Source organism: Alosa alosa, chromosome 13 (genome assembly GCF_017589495.1).
Source record: "Alosa alosa isolate M-15738 ecotype Scorff River chromosome 13, AALO_Geno_1.1, whole genome shotgun sequence".
NCBI lineage: Eukaryota > Metazoa > Chordata > Actinopteri > Clupeiformes > Clupeidae > Alosa > Alosa alosa.
In genome coordinates, this window is record NC_063201.1 from 34,558,423 (window position 1) to 34,577,602 (window position 19,180).

Here is a 19,180-nt window from a genome sequence, read left to right on the forward strand (position 1 = left end):
GAAAAGGTGGAGAATATAATCCGGTTTTGATGAGAGTTGTAGAGAGGTAGTGGTTGTTTTTAGTAGAAGAAAAATAAAGTTTTGTATTTTTGTTTACAAGCGTCAGTGTTCAGTCGCGCTGCCATTTTGGATCTCACCCAAAGTCTCGCGATGTTCAGTTCAGTGCATCAGTGCCTCCGCGAAAATCACACGCATCTAAGTTCTAACACATATCCCCTCTCGCTTTCTCTCTCTCCATCCCTGCACCACGGTGCTTTCTTAAAGGAGCTGCACCATCTTACAACAATTGCATCTACATTTTCATATTAGAATGTTTTGTCAAGTGTAAGCTTAAACTACGTGATCAATTTAAGTTCCGTGCCCCGCTGAAAGTCTCATAAACTTTCGTTACACTATCAAATCTATAAGTAACCGTGACAAATAGGGTATAAGATATATAAACTCACGCTATTGTATTATCATATATGTTTGGTAATGGCTCAGCTTTCTCCAATTGTTCTACTGACTTGGAAAATGCATCATGGAAGCAGTAAGTCAAATTAAATCAAAAATAGTAGTGGCAGAACTCCAAAGTGACACCTTGTGGTTGTTTGTGTCAACTGCAGTTTGTGCCATTTCTGCTGAGAAAATGGGGTGTGATTCCTGAAGGAACCGATCCAAACTTAACGGGGGACCCACTGTAGTCTCGCTTAGTAGTGCTTAATAACCTATACAAGAACATGTTAGGTTCGAAAAACCTTCGACACTTTCATTACGACTGCGCTCGCGTTAGCCACAGACCTTCAGCTATCTTTAGTAGGCTACCTACTGTAGCCTATGTGTATGGAACAGTCTAGGGATGCTTTTCATGGGTGCACTGTTTGACATGTCAGTTACTGTAGCCTACTCATTTGCACCACTAGATGTAAAAGCGGTTATTTCACTTTCGTGCAATGACAATAAGGTTGAATATAGGCCTACTCTAATCTAAAAGCTTAGACATATGAATTAAACGTGAATTACATTTTAGTGGAATAAAATCTTCAGCATATCTCAGCACATAACCTATTAATGTTAGCTAACATGCTAAGCATTAAAAATTAATGAGTTAGTTAATAGCCACTGCTTTTTATGACCGGATAACCAGTGTTGTGCCTGAAACCTTCATTGAGCGAAAGTTCATGAACTTATTCATATTTTGAGCAAACGTGAACTGAACGTAGGCTACTGTATTAAGAAAACAAAAGTTTCTGCAATTAGTAGGAAATGCTTGTTCATTTGTTGTCATCAAACATAGAGGCATAGAATTAAGTCGTGGTATGAGCGTTTATTCAATGCATGCGTGTGCACGTTGGTAGCAAAGCTAAGCTTCAACTTATTGGAAGGCTATTTAATTATGAAACTACATTTAATAGAACGACGTGTATTAATGCAACTTCCATAAAAAACAGAGCACAGACTATATAAAACACTGTCTAGCATTAAGTATTAAAGTCAGCCAAAAGCTATTATAGTCTTAGTTAAAGATAGTTAAAGGTCTCCAGATCATTGATTTACGCATGATCTGATCCACCATTTACCATTCACAAAAGCTGGTATTGTGTTTCCTGAATTCTTACATTCAGGCATTCAAATGAAATGTAATTAAATAGCATATATATATTCTATCAGTGTATGATGCTTGCATGAGGGAAACATCCCAAAACAACGGCACCCATATAATTGCCGTTGTTTTGAGAAGGATTTCTCATGCAAGCATCATGCAACAATGCAAAAACAATGAAACTATTGTAGGCCTAATTATATTTTACATTAGTAAAGCAGTACTCTGATGTGCATGCTTTCACAAACTTTTGGGAACAATCTTAGCACTTTAAACCTTGACTGTTTTGAAGTGCATGTATAGCAATATAGTATAAAAATAATAATAATTGTGATATCATTACAATTTGATGGGGGGTGGGAGGAGGGCCCTATGACCCCAAAGTATGCCTTGACTGGGCCTCAGGTCAAAGAAGTTTGAGAAAGGCTAATGTAGACGACAAAGCAGCAAGGAGGCGTCGTGATTTAAACAAGTTTTATGACAAGCTCGATGAGGGTGGGAAAAATCGTACATTTCTGTGCAAACTTTGCCCGCACTTCAGTCACATTCAGTCACATTGTCTTTAGGAAAATGCAGTCCATTTTTCGGTTCCACCAGCCAACAACTGACCCTTCAGGCCTCTCGGGAGGCACTGGCCTTCTAACCTAGTGACCACCATAGCAACCAGCATGATTGCCCTAGCAACCAGCATAGCAACCACGATATTTATGCGTTTTAGCTTATTGGATGTTGCGTTAATGCAGATAACTTTTGATCCGTGTGCCCGATTTTCATAAATGAGGTACCGTTGGAATCCTTGGATGAGGCCGAGTTCCATGCCCCTGATAAAACCCACTCTTGCAGTTCCTCAGAACCGCAAATCTAGTTTAATAATGTTGCTGTGTGAATCACGGTAAGCGCGAATGAAGTGGCCACTTCTTAATGGGACTCACTGTATGGAAGTAGGCTAAGTAAAATAGAGATTTTTCAAGTAAAATAACTTAATCAGAATTCTAGGATATGCCCGCTTGACAACGGCAGAGATAGATCTGGCCTTTGGCCATAGCAACCATCCATTTAGAACGACTGGCCTTCATAGCAACCAAAGATCTTAGCTGTGATGCATGTATACATGTAATGTGATGCAAAGTATAGAAAGGGGATGAAATATACAGATACAAGAAATATAGTGCAATGTAGACAGTGGTATACAGTTGATTTACAGAAGGTGGTTTAGAGTAATATGAAGTATTCTTTTATTCCTTTATTCTGAGATACATCTGAGATACAGATGCTCTCAAAACAATCCCACGCTCTCAAAATAATCACAAACAGACATATGGTCTTTATAGAGCAAATCCATATAGATTATTTGTCAAATAAACCAGTAAAACAGAATTAGGGGATGGAATATATAACATTCACACTCATAGCTCATATTTTTTTAAATAAATCAGTGAAAAAGTATCCTGACAAACAAGGAGTATTTTAATGCCTTGGTCATATTTAATAATTTCAATTCTTCTGTAGGTTACCTGATATCCCAGTTTGAGAGGCGCAAGACACGTGACATTATTTATTTTTGCAGCCAATCACTGCTGTCGTTCTATTTTATTGATTTGATCTTAGTCATAGAAGCTAAATTCGAAGGCAGGCCACAGGTAAAATCCAACAAACCGCATTCACCCCACATGTCAATAGTTGAATAGCCCTCTCCTAGAGCTTTTGAGATATTGCCACTGCTCCAACACTGAAAGGCACTGGTAGAATGCTTGGATCAAGCCAGGTTCAGCATAGCGTATCCCACTGTCTGCTCACGTTGCTGACCGGACCAGGGCAAGCAAACTTTCGCATTTCCTGCCGGAAATGCAGTCTAGTTATTCCTGTAAGCCCGATTTTTGGCCAGCTCCTGCTCCTAGACCTTTTGAGATATCACCACCGATCCAACTCTGGAACGTCCGGCCGGAACCGGTGAAGTGTGGAAATTGAAAATGACATCACTGACCCTTGTCATTCTTCTGCCATATTGGATTGAATAGAAAGCGAAACAAAAGTTTCACAGGTCACAAATTTGGTCCGAACTTCACGAAACTTGACGTACGTGATCTTGGACCAAGCCTCACAAAAGAAGAAGCGTTTGCCAGTCACAGCCGAACGAAGTCGGAAGTTAGGTATTATCTCAGGAACACTGTCACATACTGAAACCAAACTTTGTACATGAACTCGGGATTCCAATGTGAGGATGCACAAGATCTGAAAAAAAAGATTATATAAAATGGTAGGCCAATTGACAAACCCATTTATCCATGCCTTCACATGTTCAAGCCCAGTGAGTCTGCTTCATCCTCAATTACATGTTGATTGACTATATACAGATACATCTCAACCTTGCCATGCATTTCAATTCAATATCATGCCATGGGATACTATGGATAGTATGGACAAACCATGTGATATATATATACCAGCAGTACTCTGCAATACACTATCATGGTGTTCAAATCGAATTTGCTTAATTGTCATGATATGAGAGTATTATTCTAAATTTTACAAGTACAAAAGTTGATGGGAGAGTATTATTATTAGGGCCCGAGCACCGAAGGGCACAAGGCCCTATTGTTTTTGTAAGGATTATTATTATTATTAGGGCCGAGCACCGAAGGGCGCAAGGCCCTATTGTTTTTGTAAGGATTATTATTAGGGCCCGAGCACCGAAGGGCGCAAGGCCCTATTGTTTTTGTAAGGATTATTATTTATTAGGGCCCGAGCACCGAAGGGCGCAAGGCCCTATTGTTTTTGTAAGGATTATTATTATTATTATTATTATTATTATTGAGTATTATTATTGTTATTCTACTTTTTTGCTTTCCTGTTTTTGAGGTGGTTAACATGGTCGAAAACTCTTGAAATTTGGCACACCGTCAGGTGTCACGCATCGCAGTTAGGTACAAGAGCTTGACCCGGGCGTGCCCAAAGACTCGCTAGCGCCCCCTTAGGTGACTGATCCCGTTGTTGGCAAATATTTTGAGGTGGTTAACATGGTCGAAAAGTCTTGAAATTTGGCACACACATCAGGTGTCACACAAAGCAGCTAGGTAAAAAAGCTTGGCCCCGGGTATGGCCCAGAGACTCGCTAGCGCCCCCTTACGCCCCCTTAGATGACTGATCCCGTGGTGGGCATATACTTTCAGCTACACACACCAAATTTGGTAGGTGTCTGTATCTCCCCAAGATGAACGACTTTCGTATGTACAATCCATTAGCCACGCCCAACAGGAAGTGAGGTATTTGGGATTTTGTGCAGACTAATATGTGATGAAATATGTGATGAATCATGATGCCAAAAGAGGTTCTTCCCATGGGTGAAAACGCATGAAATTTGGCACACACATCAAGTGATACAGTGAATAGACAGGGATAAAAGCTTGGCACCGGGTGTTGCCCAGGAACTCCATAGCGCCCCCTTATGTCACTGTGACTTGTGGTTGGCATATAGTTTTAGATACACACACCAAATTTGGTGGGTGTATGTAACTCCCAAAAACAAACAACTTTTGTATTAACATGCCATTAGCCACGCCCACAGGAAGTGAGGTAATTGAGATTTTGTGCGTTGTGGACATGATCAATTTTAACGTACTCTTCCTAGACGGTTGATCCGATTCATGTCAAAGTTGGTATACATGACGCCGAGATGTTCCTGATTATAAATTGTGAAGCCCTTTTTTGATATGTTGTAATTTGATGAAATGGTGAAATTATTAATTTTAATGCCCTTACACATAAACAGTAAATGTGTCATAATTCATCGTGCATGGCTTGAAATGTTTAAAATTTCAGAGGTCATTGAATACCATGTTAATGATAATATTCACATGCCCATAATGCATGTTTGGCATAGCGCCACCAACTGGCAACATAAAGAATGAAAATTATGCTGATTTCACATTATCAATTTGAATATACTCCTCCTAGACGGTTTGTCAGATTCATGTGAAATTTGGCAAACATTATGCCAAGATGTCACTGATGTTAAATTGTGGAGGGATTTTTGATATGTTATATATTTGATATGATTTTAATATCTCACCACATAAAGAGGAAATGTGTCATAAATCACAGTGCATTGAATGAATGGTCTGAAACTTCTCAGGTTAATAGATATCATGATTATGATGATATCCAGACACCCAATGGGCCTGTCTGACATAGAGCCACCACCTGGCCAAGCAGGAAATGTGCCAGAAATGGACAATGCCTTAAGTGATTGATCTGAAAGTGTACAAACATTTTGGATATCATTATTGTGATATTCACATGTGTAATTTCAATGCCTAACATAGCGCCACCATCTGGCCAACCAAAAAGTGTATCAGAAATGTTCTTTGCTTAAAATAAATGGTCTGAAATTTCTCAGGTTAATATATATTATGATTATGATGACACCCAATGGGCCTGCCTTGCATTACGCCCCCACCTGGCCAAGCGAGTAAATGTGGCAGAAAATAAAATACAAAAGGAAATAGCCTACGCATCAAATATGTACATTTCACAAACGCACCACGTCGGTGCTTTGTTGGATTCAGACATGTCACGGGTTGCGGCCCGCAGGTGCTCGGGCCCGCCATTGCCGCTTGTGGCTATATTTCTAATTGTTACATGTACAAAAGTATGCTAATTAAAATATTTACGGAAGGTTATGTATAATTGTGTTGTTTTGTGGTGTTTAAAGACCACCTCTTTGTCTTATACACCATTAACAAGCATTTACAAGCTGCTTGTTAACACTTACAACTGTTAACAAATATGCTTGTAAGTAACTTTAAAAGGCTGCTTATTAAGACTTACAAGCTGCATGTTAACAGTTAGTTAATGTTATTAAAGGATAACAACAGTCAACTAACTGTTAGTAATGAATTGTTAACTGCTTATTATGCACTGTTAATACCTAAAAAGCACATGTAATTCTAAAGCGTTACCAAGACTTGCAATGCATTCTGGGTAGGCAGCAGTAGCGAAAAAAGAGGTTTTCCTCACACTTTCGACCATCAAAACTCATTTCGCCTGTAACTCTGTGATAAAAGGACATAGCGGGAATATATTTTGCTGATAGAAGGAGGTTAACATGCTCTATATTTTGACCAAAGGATCTATCATCATTGCACTCGGAGAAAACTGGAATGTTTCATTCGCTCTGGCACCTGTTGGACCCAGAAAGAATTATCGGCACACTATTGCATCACAACTTAACCGGATAGCTTAAAAAGTGTCAAAAGTGTACAGTAGTGCTCTAAAAAGATCTGTTTTGACTTCATCAGTGCACTTATGAATTTTGCGTAGTTTGTTGAAAAAAGAATAAACTAGAATTCAGTAAACCATGGTTTGTGGCTGTGGTGGTTGCACTTCAATTGGATGTGGAACAGTATCTTCACAAATCATAGACTTGATGGACACAATAATCAGTGAAATGGAAATGATCAATGATCGTTTTCCACATGATTGCATTAAGATCCAACTTGCCAATGAGGGAGCAAGCCATGGCAATGAGAGCATTTATGCAACTGTGGTAGTAAAAATTTTATTGACTTTTTCATACAGGTCCAATTTGCATAAGATGGAAACACTGCGCTGTGGCATGATTATGATTTTGCAAATGACAGGATTCTTCAGGCCAAATTCAGCTCCCTCAAATGTCTTCACTGAGGTAAGATAAATATTTTGCCAGTACACATAATTATTTATATTTAAATTATTTTCCCCAGTAATTGAACAAGTGTGGGACTGCAGTTATGGCAAGATATTGGGCCCTATCTTGCACTTAAGCACAATTGACTTTGTACACTGGCACTTGTATCATTCCTATTTTGCATCCATCGCACAGCGGACTTTTCCCTCCACAGACACACATTGGTAAATAAGGGATTGAACTTGCGCTCCCGGTGAGAAGGAATGTAGATGTAAGCTACACCTGATCCGTCAGGCTGTGACAGATTTCTGCCATCTATTTCTGCCAATGCTATTTAATTGAAAACACACACAAACATGCAGTGTAATTGAACGAACATTCGGCATACTGAAGATGCACTTCAGGTGTTTGGATAGGTCAGGAGACACTTTCAGTACAGTCCACAAAAAGTTGCAGCATTCTTTGATTTCCAATAATCATGGATGTGTTGATGACATAAATGAGGAAATATTAGAGAACTTAAGGGGACGTGATGTTTAACTGCATATTAATAATGACCCAGCAAATGACCCAGCAGCAACAGGCTTATCTGACAGAAGAGCTGTATTGTCTATTGAGGTATAGTGAAGCAAAGTAATCTCGGTCTAATGTTAGAGTACATTGCAAAAATATCACCATTAGGGCTGACAAAAAAAATAATAATAATAATTACAAATTTTAATCGTGATTAACCGCTGAATTTCTATAGTTAATCGCGATTAATCGCATATTTTATCACATGATTACAATTCTAGGTTACATACTTGACAGTATTGACATGAGAGTGACATGACACTGACATGAACATGTCATAAACAAGTCATAAACGTTTACGACATAACGCTTCTGTTATTAAGTGTCATTCGGTTTTTGTCGATACTGTCAAGTAAAGCGTTACCAAATTATATTATTTTGCATTTCCGAACTTTCCAGAAGTCCATATTAACAATATAAAACAATTATATCTTGATTGGATTCAAATGAAAACAAAGCAAGTTACTTTATTAACTTAACTTTAAGATGTAGGTCTATTTGATTATTTCAAAAGATGTGCAGCAGACCTGAGGCAACACAATGTATTCTTCAGAAATATAGCGGATATAAACTGAAACTAGAAATGTAATGCCAGAGGAATTACAATAGTGGATGGAAAGCTGCTGGGTTAATGTTGGTGGGGAGATTCCTGAAAAAAAAACATTGAATCACTTAATCTTTGAGTTCATACAAATCCTTGTACCAAAAAACCTTGTCCATCAGGCATTCTTGAGATATCACACTCAAGGTGGGTTTGACCTTGACATTTGACTTCATCATTGAGTCCATACAAATGTTCACACCAAATTTGAATCATGTGCGTCAAGCCATTCTGCAACCAGCTTACAATTACTTTGTCAACGTTAAAATAATTGAATCAGCTACCATTTATTTGATACCATATATCACTTTTGCACCCTTCTGTCTGTCCAGGTCTTCATCATCCTTTCCCTGCTGTTCTGGGCTATGCAGTTCTTAAGCAAAAGATGGAAAGGTGAAACAATCCTGAGAAAATAATGTAATTTGGAGAAATAATGAAAAAATAGGACTAGTCTGAAACAACAATGCTTTCACTCTGACTAAATTGCTTTTCTCTGAATTTGAATTCAACCTTAACCTACTTCTTCTTTTTTTCCACACTGACAAAATATACCTCCTGTTGTTCATCTTTGATTATTTTTTGATGATTATTTAACAATAGATTTTGAATGTTATGTAATGTGTCCCAATAAAACAGTTTTTTGTCTTTCCAGCTCCTTGATCTTTTTAGGAACGCCTGTGAAAAGCCCTTTAATAAGGTTTTGCCATATGGCGTGGTTATAGGGGGTTAAGGCCATGTCTACACAAAACCAACCTGTGTATTTAGGGTCACCATCCGTCTGGATAGTCTGGTTTTTGAGCCTTCTATCCGGACAGAAAGAGTGTGTCCTCCTTTTTGGACATGGCTTTTTGGCATGAGTGGCAATCTGTCCGTATTTCATGAACTCATAGGCTTCACTTCATTTCAAGGCCTCTGTACTCACCGCTGTTATGTGTCATAATTTCTGACCCTCCGCGACCACCGTAGCACAGGACATCACAAAACTCCACCGATTTTCTTTTTGCGAAGTAGTCAATGCAACAACTCACCTCAAGACAACACGGAACACTCGCTGCACAATAACCAATCAATCATGATTATGAGATGCAAAGTTTCTCAAAATTATTTTGAAATAATTAATTATTTAGATAGATTGTGTCCTTTTCTTCCTTGTGTCCTTTTCTTCTTCCTTTTCTTCATTAATGAATGTCTTTGCTGCACTAGTAGGCTTGCATATGCCAAAACGAAAGACTTCTTTCAACTCTGTATGGTATTCTGAACACCACTTTGCTACAAAAAGAAGGACAGATGCATACCATGCATTTTGTAAACTGTGAAACAGACATTGATGTCAGCTCCAGGGGTAAGAGTGCCTTAGAAAGGCACACTCTCACAGACAGGCACAAACACTCATTTTCAGTGTCATGGCGGTGGTCACCTTAGTTGTATTTTTTCACTGCTTTCACAGCCTTAACGATACCGTGACGGCCGTGCAGAGGCTTTACATTTAATTCACATAGAAGACAAAACATTGTTTTTCTTAAAGTAGTCGCATGAAATAAGGAGACTACAGACAATTCGGTTTTCAATTCAATTGTTAAACTAATAAAGTTAATTTTCAAGGTATGTGACTGCTATGTTAAGTTAAGCTAACAGTATGCTTCTAACTTAGCTGCAGAAGGCTGATACCTTATGCACATAAATCATTACAGGGAAAAGAGAAAACATTTTAATATGACAAACAAATAGTTTGATTTGTTCTGCCAAGAAGAGTATAAGGTTGAGTGCAGTGGCTGATTTTTGGGCTTTTATGCCTTTAATGTGACAGGACAGTGGAGAATGACAGGAAGTGAGTGGGAGAGAGTCGGGGTGGGATCCGGAAAGGACCACAGGGCGGGAATCGAACCCGGGTCGCCGGGGTACGGTGCTGGTGCCCCAGCCAGTCACGCCACAGCTGGGGCCTGCAGTGGCTGATTTGAGGGGAGGCGCTGTCATCATAAAACTGCCGGCTTTGCTGTCTACACGGCAAAAGTTAACCGGCGGTTTCAAAACAGTACCCGGTTTAAAAAAATATTGGTTACAGCCTCCTAAAATGCCGGGGTTGTGTAGATGCAAATCCTAACCAATAAAGTAAATTCACCGTTTTACAAAATAAAACAGCGTGTAGACTAAGGCTGCCAGTTTTCCTGTCGTTGTGTTCCGTCTGTATATAAATTCATATAATCACAAGAAATACTATTGACATGACCATTGTATTTCTGATATTGCTTGGTATATATATGTTGCTATGTTGCTATATAGATCGGATCCTAAAGCGCCAAGCCACTAGGTCAAGAGAATTGTCCGTAGATCTGCGAGACAGGGTTGTGTGAAGACACAGATCTGGGGAAGGATACAAGAACATTTCTGCAGTATTGAAAGTGCCTATTAGAAAGAGCACATGAGTCTCCATCATTCTCAAATGGAAAAGTGGAACAACCAACACTCTTCCTATATCTGGCCGCTCAGCCAAACTGAGTAATCTGGGATGAAGGGCCTTGGTCAGACCAAGGACACAATGGTCACTATGAATGAGATCCAGAGTTCCTTTGAGAGGATGAGAGAAGCGTAAAGAAGGACAAACATCAGTTGAAAGACTTCAAAATGTTTGGAAGGTGGTTAGTTGATTAAAGACTACCACCTTTAATGCGGACAGATGCCAATAAAAGGTAGATTGGATATGGGCCTTTAATTGTTTAGCATGGAGGCATCCAGGTTATTCTTTTTGAGAAGTAGCTTTACAACAGCTGTTTTCAGTGACTGTAAAAAGCACCAGATAATACAGTCTGCCGTAATATATTTCCAATGTGAAAGACATCTGCTGCTATAAGTTTTAAGTAACAGTTTTGAAGAAATTTGTAGGCAGTGTCTAAGCCACATTCTGAAGAGCTGAGATTCTGTACTGTTTTTGTGGGTTGCACTAACAAGGATTAAATTAATCTTGGTTTAGGCCTACAAGGATTTGTAAATCTAGGTTTAAATTTAATTCGAGCTATGTTGCACCACTTAATTTTAAGCATGGTTTAACAAATCCATGATTAAAATCTTAACTTGCGATTTAAACCTTGACCGGTGATTAAATAGTCTGCCATGATGGATCAGTGTACATAAACAGCGAGTGACAATTTTAGGCTATTCTCTTGAGAATCATAAGCCTACTTTTGTAGGACGTGGATACAAGGATACAAGGAAGTTTATTGTCACATGCATATGTGGAATATGTGGAAGTAAGAAATGCAGTGAAATTATGTCTGGTGTCAGCCTATTTGTGCATTTATGGGGGGGTAAAAAGTGCAGTAGAAGAGGGGTTTAGTAGATTAAGTGGCAAGGGCTGCATACGAAAGGTGGGGGAGGATTGGGATTGGGGGGGCCACCAACAAGGAGCACCCAAGAGCAACAGGGGCAAGGAAAAACTCCCTTACCAAGGAAGAAACCTTGGGCAGATCCACGGCTCAAGGGGCTAACCCAACTGCCAGGGGTCTTGGTGTGTGTGTTGGGGTGATGACAGGGGAGATGGGATAGTGTGCTGTGTATGTGGGGAGAGTGCAGTGTGCAATATGGAGAAGCTTCCTCATGAGACAATGTGCTGTGTATTGGGGGGCAGTGTGCTGTAAGTATGTTGGGGATGTGTGTTGGAGAAGCTTCCTGATGGAATAATGTGCTGTGTATGTTAGTGGAGAGGGGGGGCAGTGTACTGCAAGTATGGTGAAGGGACTTACTATTGCAAGCAGAGTACTGATGTATGTGAGTGATGACCGTGAAGATGTGTGTGTGTGCAGGAGGGGAGTGGAGCAGTGAATGTGTGTGTGTGTGTGTGTGTGTGTGCATTGTGTGTGTGGGTAGGTGGGGGCAGTGTGCTGTAAGCATGTAGATAATGTGTGTTGGAGAAGATCCTGAAGACAATGTGCTGTGTATGTAGGGAGGGGGGGCAGAGTGCAGCAAGTATGTAGAGGAGGCTTACTGTAGCAAGCAGTGTGTATGTGTGGTGGTGACAGTGATGTAAGTGTGTGTGTTTTTTTTGTGTGTGTGTGTTGGGGATGGGGGTGGGGGAGGGGGGCAGAAAAGCTAGGCAATCAAGGACATGGGTAGATAGATGGAGGAGAAATCAAAAATAATAAATAAAAAGTTCTATGGAGATGTGCAAAAGTTGGAGAAAGTCAGATGTGTGTGTGTGTTTTGACGTGTGATGAAAAATAAGAAAATAAATAAAAGGTCTGTAGCATAGGGAGAGGGATGTAAAAGTGCTAAAAGTCATATAGGTGTGTGTGTGTGTGGGGGTCATGAGTGCTGAGGAGTGAATGAGTGCAAAGTCAGTATAGTGTGAGTTCAGAGTTCGGATGGCCTGTGGATAAAAACTTCTCCTGAGTCTCTCAGTTTTGGCTTTGTGACTACATAGGCGTCTTCTTGATTTCAGCGGTAGGAATAATCCATTGTTAGGATGAGAAGAGTCCTTCAGGATCTTTTGGGCTCTTAGGAGTACTCTTCTGGAATAGATATTTTGTAGAGCAGGGAGTTGAATTCTTATAGTACGTTCAGCTGAGCGCACTACTCTCTGCAGAGTACTACAATCTCTAACTGTGGAGTTCCCATACCAGGTGATGATGCTACCAGTTAGAACACTCTCAACCGCTGAAGTGTAGAAGGCCTTCATGATGGATGTAGAAACTTTGAATTTCCTTAGCTGACGAAGGAAGTAGAGTCGTTATCTGGACTTCTTCAGAACATATTGAGTGTTAACAGTCCATTTTAAGTCTTCAGTAATGTGGACACCAAGGTATTTAAAACTTGTGACCCTCTCTACAGGTTGCCCACTGATCATTAGTGGGGTGTAACTGTAGTTCTGCTGCGGCCTTCTGTAATCCACTCCCATTTCCTCAGTTTTATTGACATTCAGTGTCAAGCTGTTAGATTGACACCACTGTGCCACCTCATCAACCTGATCTAAGTAGAGCTGTTCATTGTTACTAATCAGGCCCAAGATCACTGTGTCATCTGCAAACTTGATGATGGAGGTATGACTACTGTTGGCTTTGCAGTCATGTGTGTAGATGTGTGTAGATGCAGTGGACTCAAAACACATAACAGATTGTTAATGTGTCAGATGTCAGACCCCCCACTCTAACCACTTGTGAACGGTTGGTGAGAAAGTCAAATATCCAGTGACACAGGGTGGTGTTCAGTCCTAAGGCCTTCATCTTTGTGACCAAGGTGAGAGGTACAATCATGTTGAATGCTGAACTAAAGTCAATGAATACCATCCTCACATGCCATATCAACCTTCCCATTCCCCTCCTCCAGGTGAGTTAAGGTGGTGTGCATGAGGTTTGAGATGGCATCCTCTGTAGTCCTGTTGGCTCTGTAAGCAAATTGGAGGGGGTCGAAGGAGGCAGGGAGGGATGAGCAGATAATGTTTTTCACAAGCTTCTCAAAACACTTCATCACTGTAGACGTCAGGGCTACTGGGCGGTAGTCATGATGGACTTTTGTTTTTCGGTACTGGAACAATAACAGACTGCTTGAGGCAAGTAGGAACTATAGGATGTGGATGTGTTGTCAGCAAATATAGTCCAGATGATTCCACAGCAAATAACCCCCTTGCCAAATCCCTTTGACGACGATGCCACTGCTGATCAGCCAGTGCTAGCAACATCCAGCTTTAAAGGTGAGTCACCCGACCTTGTTCACACAACATAGCTATGTATTATTATTTATTTTTATTTTTTTTTAATTCTTTATTTATTGGACAATAGGAATATTACAATTCAGGAGGTGTACATAAATAATACATCCACTTACATCCCTCATTGCCCTTTTTTCTGTCCCTACTATATATCACAAACAGTTCAGAACTATTTGACAAGAACAAGGGATGTAATGGTCACAGCATTTTTACCACATAAGGATTTCTCTCATGACATAGGGAATAAAAAGAAAAAGGATAAAAAATAAAAGAAAATAACATGTTTTAAGATCTGACAGTATGTTTTTCAATAATCATATAAACATAATACAAGGGTATATACAAATCAGTTAAGTACTTCAGTTCTACAAAATGCATTAGTGTGATGACCCTCCCAGTGTTTGTGTCTGTAGTATATATGAAGTCCATTCAGTCCATAATTTAACAAACTTGTTCATTTGTAACCGATGTGAGAATGTGATTTTTTCCATCAAATATATGTTATTGATTATCTCTGTCCATTCCTCTGTCGTGGGAGGGTCAGGTTGTAACCAGTGTCTAGTAAGAGTTTTCCTCCCTGCTGATATCATAACACCAAACAGATACTTATTGAAGTAAACATTCATATTTAAAAGAAAATGAGTATTTCCTAATACCATGGTACTAAACTGAAAGGGTATATTAATTTGTAATATATTCTCTATTGTTCTGTGTATCTCAGACCAGAATTGTCCTATTACGGGACACTCCCAGAATATATGCCAGTGGTCAGCTTCCTGATTCCCACAGAGTCGCCAACACTTAGAGTTGTCTTTTGAAATATGTATTTTCTGCTTTGGAGTGATAAAAAATCTAATTAAACATTTCCACCCAAACTCTCTCCACGTATAGGAATTAGTACATTTCCACTGAAATTCACAGCAACCAGACCACTCTTCCCTTGAAATGGTCAAGTTACCTTCATTCTCCCATTTATTTTTTACATATTCTGTGGAGTGTACTTTTTTAGTCATAAAGGCTTTGTATATTCTAGATATAATACTCTTGTTTAATATAGAGTATGCTCCAAGTAAGACTTCTTTAACCACAGGATCATCATTATCTATATGGTTTTTGATAGCTTGATCAAAGTAATGGCGTAGTTGCAGGTATCTATAGAAGTCCTGCTTTTCTAGGCCATGATTTTCCTGAAGAGTTTGGAAGTCTCTCAGTTGCCTTGTATCTATTATGGAGTAGAATGTAGTAATACCTTTGGCTATAAAGGTTTTAAATCTACCATCCATTTGGTTGGGTTTAAAATCTGGATCATAGGCACACCATTTAAGTACTTTCAATTTGTCTTGTAAATTATATTCCTCTTTCATTGTGTTCCATGTTTTAAGTTGGAATTTTAACCATGGGTTTTGGATACCACTGATGAATTTTCTTAAGTCTGTATTACCCAGTACTGTCTGTATTGGAGGGTTCCTAATCAAAAATAGTTCAATGTCTTTCCATCTGGCGTGATAGGTTTGATTACATACATTTAGCAGAGGTCTAATCTGGGCAGAGAAAAAATAATCTCTCAGGTGGGGTACTGCCATACCTCCTTCCTCCTTTGATAGTTGCAACGTTTTGTATTTAACTCTAGGTTTTTTCCCTTGCCAAATGAATCTGGAAATCATTTTATCCCATTCTGAGAATTGTTTGGTGGCTATTTCTACAGGAAGAGACTGGAACAAAAACAACAGTCTTGGGAGAATGTTCATTTTCACAGATTCAACCCTTTGAAAGAGACTCAGGAATGGATTGGTATTCCATCTCTGTATATCTGTTTTTATTCTTGACAAAAGGGGGTCATAGTTGATCCTTGCGAGTGATGAGATTTCCCTGGGGATCAATATCCCTAGATATTTTAGTGTATTTTGGTCCCATTTCAGATTGAATTGATCCTTCAATTGTCTGGGTGGTGTGTAGTTCAGTGAGAGGAGCTGTGTTTTCTGAATATTAAGTTTGTATCCAGCATATTTTCCAAAAGTGTCTAGGAGCTTGAATAGTTCAGGAAGTGAATTAGTAGGTTCTCCCAAATATATCAAAACATCATCTGCAAACAACGCAGCCTTATGTTGGTCTCCGTTTATAAGTATGCCTCTTATGCTGTCAGTCTGTCTAATCCACTGAGCAAGGGGTTCTATGTAGAGTGCGAATAGAAGTGGTGATAATCCACAACCTTGTCTTGTACCTCGCTCTAGATTAATACTGTCTGTTAAGTATCCATTGATTTTAATTCGTGCACAAGGGTTCCTGTATAGATTGCTGATTGCTTTAATAAACTCTGTATGGAATCCAAATCTCTCAAGAACCATATATAAGTATGTCCAGCTCACTGAATCAAAGGCTTTTTCAGCGTCTAGACTAACTAGTAGAGCTTCCATCTTATTTTCTCGGATGTGGTTCAGTACATGTAGTGACCGTCTAATATTGTCGTGAGTCTGTCTCTGCAGGATAAATCCTGTTTGATCTGTGTGTATGACCTGTGGTAGAATATTTTCAACTCTCTTTGCAAGAATTGAAGTGTATAGTTTGTAGTCTGTATTAAGTACTGATATCGGCCTATATGATCCGCATTCCAGTCTATCTTTTCCCTCCTTCGGTATCACTGAGATAGTTGCTTCTCTCCATGTTGGTGGGGTGTTCCCCTCTTTTAGAGCTAAGTTAAAGGTTTTAAGTAGGCTAGGTATCAGCTCTGATCGGAAGGTCTTGTACCATTCAGAGGGAAACCCATCTGGGCCAGGTGATTTGTTTGCTTTTAGCCCGGAAATTGCATTATTGAGCTCTTCTTTAGTTATTTTAGCTATTAGTTTATTGCTTTGACTTTTTGATAGTGTAGGTATCTTGAGGGACTCCAGTAATCTTTTAATTTGACCTTCTTCTTCTAGCTGTGGCTGTGTGTACAGATCTTTGTAATAGCTTTGGAAAGCCATTTGTATCTCATTTTGTTTATATACATTCGTTTTCGATTTTGGATCCCTGATTTTATATATTGTGCTATCCGCATGTTGATTTTGCAATTTCCTCGCCAAAAGCTTTGCAAACCTTGGGCCACTTTCATAGTATTTTTGTTTTGTATAAACCATATTTTTTTGTATTTCTTGTGTGTACATAACATTTATCTCATTTCTAATTTCCTTGAGCCTTGGAGGAGGGCCAGAGCTTGAGTCCCCTTTATGTTTAGCCTCAAGCTCTTTTAGTTCACTGTTTAATTCTGATAATCTTAGTTGTCTTTCTTTCTTTTTGTGTGTGCAGTAAGAAATTATTTCTCCTCTAACAACAGCTTTTAATGTGTCCCATAAAATATCTTGACCTACCTCTCCATTACCATTTTCTACCAAAGTTCTTACAATTTCTGCTTTCATTTTGGTTATGAATTGTTGATTATTCAAAATCCCTGTATTCAGTCTCCATAATGTATTTCTAGGATTGCTACTTATTTGTATTGATAGTAGAAGAGGCGCATGATCAGACAGATCAGTATTTCCTATCTCACAGTCATGTATTCTGTGGCGGTCTCTTTTAAAAATAAAAAAATAATCAATTCTGGAATATACTGCATGTGGGTGTGAGTAATGAGTGTAGTTTTTACCAGTTGGGTTAAAATCTCTCCAAAGATCTATCACACCCAACTCCCCCATGAGGGCCTTAAGTTTCTTATGTATGGGGGTTAAAAAAGTACCCTTTGAAGAATCTAGCCTTGGATTGAGGCGTATGTTCCAGTCTCCTCCGCAAATGACAATACCAGTTGCACCTGTCATTAAGTCAAAAATGTGTCTGTAAAAACTGAAGTCACTACCTGGTGGGGCGTATACATTCAAAAGTGTGATTTCGACCCCTTCTATTTTCCCAGTAACTAATATGTATCTTCCTTCCTTATCTTTAATTTCTGTGAGTTGTTCAAAAGGCACTTTATGGGAAATTAGGGTAGCCACTCCTCGCCTATGACCAGATTTGTACGATGAGTGATACACTCTAGAGAAACCCATTCTTTTCAACTTTTCATGTTCAGTAGAACTAAGGTGTGTCTCTTGCAATAACACTAATTGTGCATTTTCCTTTTTCATTTTACTTAAAATCTTACTTCTCTTAATTGGGTTTAAAACCCCATTGACATTATATGAAATAACTTTTAATTTATTATCTATCCTAGCCATGGCCTCTCAGTAGTTTCAAACGTATAGGAATTCTCCCCGTGTGGTAATAAGCATTCAATAAAAAAAAAAAAAAAATACATCCCTATGACTCTCCTGAACATGGAGAGGTGAGCAAAGCAACACAAGTGCATTAAACAAAACAGTTAAGATGAAATATTTACAGTCTTTTACTTCCAAAAGTGAGGCTCCTTCAAGATGAGCCTTTAAGGGGCTCTTGGTGGTATTAGAGCACCTAGAAAGGGTTAGGTCTCTCTTGCGTTGTGCAAAGAGGGCCCTTTGAGATGGCTGTGCAGTCATTTCAATCACGACTGATTCATCCTTGTGTCCCGACTATGTTACAAAAAAAAGGCTACTTTCAAAACAACAACGTAGCCTAGGCTTCAATTAGTTCACAAGAAAAAGAAGAAGAAAAAAACACCCACTTATCTGTATTCGCATCTAGTTTGGGTTTCTCCTAAGAAAATGTTTTCTGTCGATCCCGATTGACCTCTGATTAGCCAGGGGCGTGTTGTGTCAATTGTCGGTCAAGTTTGGAGTTCGAACCGGCGTCGTTCCCCAACCATTTTCCACGAGGATAGGAGTTGGATCTCTCGGCTGTCTGGGCCTGGCTGAACAGGTATGACGGTAATTGGAAATCCTCGTTGAGCCATATCTTCTGTCGCTTCTGTGGCGGTCTGGTATAGGCGCATGCGCGCCATTGTAGAAAACGCCAGCCCTTGCTGGATATGGTGTTTGAAACTTAATTTGTTTTCCCTTCAATATTTTCTTTGCTTCAGCATATTCCAATCGTTTCTTGAGGACCGCTGATGGGTAGTCATGATCCACGTAAAAAACGGACAGTCTTGTAGAGAAGCTCTTTCTTCTGCCAGGCTCT

General features: G+C 39.3%; 1 protein-coding gene across 1 annotated transcript in view; it reads left to right on the forward strand.

Annotated features, from left to right (window-relative positions):
* agmo (alkylglycerol monooxygenase) overlaps positions 1–9,044 on the forward strand; it is a 262,745-nt gene extending 253,701 nt beyond the window's left edge. The window contains exons 12-13 of the mRNA XM_048260252.1: positions 7,160–7,265; positions 8,754–9,044. Of these exons, the coding sequence (XP_048116209.1) occupies positions 7,160–7,265; positions 8,754–8,837 (190 nt within the window). The 3' untranslated portion in view covers positions 8,838–9,044. The remainder of the gene's footprint in view (positions 1–7,159; positions 7,266–8,753) is intronic.
* Positions 9,045–19,180: the final 10,136 nt, after the last annotated feature.